Source organism: Echinops telfairi, unplaced genomic scaffold, assembly GCF_000313985.2.
Source record: "Echinops telfairi isolate 266 unplaced genomic scaffold, ASM31398v2 ScPeMD7_8;HRSCAF=38, whole genome shotgun sequence".
In the NCBI taxonomy this organism is placed as follows: Eukaryota; Metazoa; Chordata; class Mammalia; order Afrosoricida; family Tenrecidae; genus Echinops; species Echinops telfairi.
The window spans coordinates 13,518,247-13,523,609 of record NW_022103905.1 but is presented as its reverse complement, the minus strand read 5'-3'; the positions used below and the strand labels follow the sequence as shown (position 1 = coordinate 13,523,609).

General features: G+C 47.3%; 1 protein-coding gene across 1 annotated transcript in view; it reads left to right on the top strand.

The window, feature by feature from the left end:
- The first annotated feature begins 2,742 nt into the window (after positions 1 to 2,742).
- Positions 2,743 to 5,363, top strand: part of RSL24D1 (ribosomal L24 domain containing 1) — a 10,896-nt gene continuing 8,275 nt past the window's right edge. Inside the window, exon 1 of the mRNA XM_004709436.2 lies at positions 2,743 to 2,851. Coding sequence (XP_004709493.1) covers positions 2,771 to 2,851 — 81 coding nt within the window. The 5' untranslated portion in view covers positions 2,743 to 2,770. The remainder of the gene's footprint in view (positions 2,852 to 5,363) is intronic.

The following is a 5,363-nucleotide window of genomic DNA, read 5'->3' as shown; positions in this document are numbered from 1 at the left end:
ATACAAAATAACAACAAAAATATATAATTGAACAAGGATTTATGAGGGTTGGAGGGTGGCAGAGGGAGGGGAAAAAAGAGGAGCTGAAACCAAGGGCTCAAGTAGAAAGAAAATGTTTTGGAAATGATGGCAACAAATGTACAAATGTGCTTGATACAATTGATGTCTGGATTGTGATAAGAGCTCTAAGAGCCCCCAATGAAATGATTTATTAAAAATAGAGAAAATTCCATGATCTTTTAATTATTTCCACAACCTTTGTGAAGTCCCCTTGTATATGATATACTGATACACAAGAATCGCCTTTTAATATTGAAATCGATGACCTGTGTTTTCATGGGAAATCACTGATTTAAACTTGCTATATATTAAATGTGTCATATATTTTGTGTATTCGTGTGTTTTGCTATTTACAAGCCTATGTAAAAATGAAGTATCTCATTTGTGAACCTCGTGCCAATTAAGCCTATAATTAAAAGCTATCTCGCCAATTTTGTGTGTGAATATAGTGTCATTTTTCTATCACAGTAAGGTGTGAAACCAGAGGTCGGAGTGGTCTTTGGAAAGAAAGTTTTAATTCTACTGACTTACTCTAACTAACTCTCATGGAGTCAGTGCCAACTCATAGCGACTCCCTGTGGGTTTCCTAGACTGTAACTGTTTACAGGACTAGTGGAGAGGCCAGTCTTTCTCCTGAGGAGCTGCTGGAGGGTTTGAACTTCCCACCATGCAGATCGCAGCCCAACACGTAATGACTCCAGAACCAGGGCTCCAGTGGGGTGCAAGCGGTTAACCTGCCCAGCTGCTTGTCAAAAGCATGGAGGCTCCAGGCCACCCAGAGGCACTCAGAAAGATCAGGCGATCTGCTTCTGAAAAAAACCTGCCTTCTCTCCCCTGCTTGGGAGTAACCACTGGGGTGGTAAAAGCTTGTGAGCAGCCAGCTACCGTGCAACCATGGGTCTCTCCCCATCCAGAGGAGGGAAGAAAAATGAAAATCAAGAGGCGTATGGAAACTGTCCAGTGGACGCGTGGACCATGAAAACATCAGCCTCCCCTGCCTGAGGTGGATGGGAAGAACTCATTGGTCCCTGACGACCACTACCAGCGCTTTGAAAAGGGTCACATCAGAAGGTCCTGGGTAGGGGGGGAGGAACATGTGGAACAGAACTCAAAATCATAAAAAAGAGACCAGGCTTGCTGGTCAGAGAGAGACAGGTGGGACCCCTGAAACCAATGGCCATCAACCACCCTTCAGGTTGGGAACAGAAACCACCCATTTGAGAGATATAGAATCATCACCATATTACAGTCAAAAGTGCAACATTGACCCAAGGACAAAGTTCAGAGGGTTGGGAAAGATAGAAGAATGGAAACAGGAGCCACAGGGTGAAAGATGCAAATATTAAAAAAAAAAAAAGTTACTCAACCCAGTTGGATTTGTCTCCATGGCAACCTTTAGACTTGAACCACCAACCTTTGGATTCGTAGTTGAGCGTGAACTGTTTGCTCCACCCAGAGACCTGCCAGTTACAAGGTTATTCCTTATTTGCTTGTCAATCCTGTATTCCATTATAGTCATTGAAACAAACACAAGTTTGAAAGCTGTTTCCTCACCTATGCAAACCACAGTGAAGCACTGACTGTTCAGAGGCTGAAGGAACTAACCTTGAGATGAAGACTTAGGATACAGGACTAACCACCCCCCCAAACAAACTCACTTCCGTTGAGTCAGTGCTGACTCTTAGTGAGTCCCTGCGGGTCTATGAGAGCGGAAAGCCCAGCCTTTCTCCTGCAGAGCTGCTGGTGATTCCGAACTGCCTACCACGTGGGTCGTAGTCTAGTGCACAGCCACTATACCACCGGGGCTCCTTAGGACTAACACAGAGAAGGGAATGCAGCCCCTCACACTGGAGCCGGAGAGTAAAGCTGGATGGAAAGGGCACGTCATTGTGGAGCAGGACAAAAATCAAATTGGGAAGGGAGGATGTGCTAAAACCAACCCTTTTGCAGGGAGCCGATTGAAACGCATAGTGACCCTGTCTCACACAGTAGAACTCACTAATTGCTCCTTAGAGCTTCTGAGACTATCATCTGTACAGGAGCAGAAGCTTCATCTTGCTCTCCAAGAGTGCTGGTGGGTTCGAACCACTAACCTAGAGGTTAGCCCAACTCTTAACGCACTGCACCACCAGGGGTAGATTCCGAGTCTTTGGGACCTTATATTGATTTTTCTTTAAAGACTATAAATCTTTAAGGGAGTAAATAACCTCATCTTTAGCCCTCAGAGTGGCTGGGGTAGGTTTGAACCTCTGAACCTTCCTGTTAGCAACTCAAAGCCTGAACTACAGAGCCACCAGGGATCGAATGAAATACAGGACAGGATATAGTTTAAAAAAAAGTCCAGAACAAATCCATTGTTGAGTCCGTAACGATTTAGGGTGACACTGCAGAGGAAAAAAAATAGGTGCTAAGAGTGGGAGTTCAGCAGGTGGCGCCGAGCGAGCAATTTCCGAAAACAAGGAGCGGAGCGGAGCCTGGAGCCTTCTGGTTGAGCCTCCTCTGCACGCTGCGCCTGCACCTAAGGGCCCCGTTACTATGATTTCTCGCTTTTGCCCAGGTGGCCGCCAGGAGGCGCTGTCACATTCGGGCCGAGCTCTAAAGAGCTTTTGCTCCGGTCCGAGCGTGGGAAAAGAATCACTTCCGGCGACGGCGCTACGTCACTTCCTCTCAAGGCCCGCGTCGGGCCGGGTAGCATCCGCGCGGGTTCAACATGCGTATAGAGAAGTGTTATTTCTGCTCCGGGCCCATCTACCCCGGCCACGGCATGATGTTCGTGCGCAACGACTGCAAGGTGAGGTGCTGGGGGCCGCGCGCCGCGCTCCCGAGAGCCCGTGCGGGGGCCCCCCGCCGGCTCCGGGCTCCTCCGCGCCGCGGGCTCGTCCGGAAGAGGTGGCTTCGCGACGAACCCAGCTTAGACCGCCCCCTGGGCTCGGGGCTTCGGCCCCTTCTTGTCACTGAGTTTCAGAGTGAATTTGGCCGGCGTCAGTGGGGACCCGGCTGGGCCAGGTGCTTGAATGCAGGATTCTGTTGAGCGCTTGCCCAGCCAAGCATCATAGTTTGGCTTGTGTCCAGAGAGACAAACAAAACGTGGCCTGTACCCAGAGTGGAGGTTGACAGAAATGTCAGTAGAAGGTGTAATTATTACACTGCAATATTACACTGTAATAGCGCCATGTGTCAAGTGGTGGTGGGGGACACAGGTGAGGAGACGTCAAATGATTGGAGGAGACGCGATCTGGAGAATGGGATGTGAATAAACTGGGAAAGGTGACACGTATAAGACGGAGACGAGACTGCAGTTGGTGGAGGCGAAGTGAACAGGGAGAGCCGCACTGTGAAAGGCAGGGAGTACGTGATTAACATCCATCTCTCCGTTTGAGAAGCAGTGACCGGGTTGCAGTTGAACATAGAGCCTGGTATTAGGTGCGGGCACGTCGCTTGGGCTCAGCCACTTTATTATGCACAAGAGAACACCCACTCCCTGGGCCTGCGCCGTCCTGACAGTGTTGTGATGTTTGAGCCCAGAGCCGCTGGGTTAGCCCTCATCTCGTGAGGATGTTAAGGTTTTTTCACCGACCCTCCATTTTACCGAACAAAATGTCTCTTTTCAGAGCCTGGTTCCTCCTGAGAACCTGCCCAAAGTACATGAGATGACGTCTCACCAAATTTGCTTCTAAGGAGCATTCTGGCTCAACTTCTTCCAAGACCCGTTTGTTAGTTCTTTTTGTAGTTCTGTGGTCTGGTCAGTATTCTTCTTCAACACCTTAATTCACATATGTTAATTCTTCCACAGTTATTCTTATTCATCATCCAAGTTCCACATGCATAGGAGGTGATTGAAAATACTGTGGCTTGAGTCAGGCCTACCCAATCCTCAGGGTGATGTATTTACATTTTAACCTTTAAGGAGGCCTTGGGCGGCTGATTTGCCCAGTCAGATCTGTCATTTGATTTCTTCACTGTTGCCTCCGGGAGTGTTTGAGGATCCAAGTACAATGAAATCCTTGACAACTTGAATCTTTAACCCATTTATCCTGATATTGCTTAGTAGAGGCCAGGACACAAGCACAGTAGGGCTGTAAGATCTGGTTTTGAAGACAAAATGATAGATGAATTTGCTGTCTTTTAGCAGAGTGAATTCCATGTCGCTCGCTCTCTTTTTAATAGACACTTGACCTCTTACATTTGCTTCTGAAATCACTTGGTAAAAAAATTTAAAAACCTGGTTCCCACTAGATCTATTGAGTAGATCTTTTGAGAGTAAGGGAACAGGATTGGGGAAGCTGTATATTTATTAAATTGATTTTGATACACTAAGTAATCAAATTTCCTGTTTGAGTGCTTTATATATCGCTTGTAGTCTGAAGGCATTGGCTCTGTTAAATAAGGAGGGCGGCCTCCTGGGGAAAGTGAGCTATCAGAGCTGTGATAGTCAAAGAGTTGGTGGAAGATTTTGAGTACCTGCTGACATGAATGTAAGACATGTATGGGAAATGAACGAAAGGATTGCCAAGTTGTAATCAGTTTCAGTGAGCAAAATGGTTTTGGAGGTGATCTGGTCATCGAAATAGTATTGTTGCTCACCAGTGCTTTCCAGCTGGGTAGTGGAATTGGAACGCTACATTGTGGGACCTGTTGGGAGCTGAGTATTGATCCGGTAGGCACTTGGGAGGAGGTTCAAGATGAGGAGGTGTTGCTAGCCAGCTTGGTGGAATGAAAACTCACGAGTCCAAAGCAGCCTGTGAAGAAGAGCAGGTATCTCATTTTTCTGTATTCCAAATCTGAGTTTTAACTGGACAAGGGAATCCTGCTTGTAGGTACCACCGAGCCTGCTGGAATGCAGTGCCGTCCATTGCACCGAAGGGACAGCGGTGATGCTGCGAATGAAGCGCTGCTAGCCACCAAGTCACCAGCTCAACCTTCCATCTGACCCGGGAGAAAGACGGGGCTTTCTGATCCTGTAAAGAGTCACAGTTTGAGAGAGACCCTGTATAGGGTTGCTGCAAGTCAGAGTCTACTTGATGGCCATGGGTTTTTGTTTCTTGGAGGTTTTTTGGTATCCTTAGCACCCAGTATAAGTAACACCGGACACATTGGAGATGCTCTTTTATGCTGATTGAATCCCTGTCGCATCCTAAGTGATTCCAGTCTCTTGTGTGTTTTAGACATAACCTATTAGATATGGAGTTCAAACGGACTTCTCTAACCAAAAATAAAACCCCCTTTAACTCTGCCTGGAATTGAAGAGACCCAGGACAACATCACCTCTGACTTTCAGCTAGTCCTCAGACATGGGGTTCACC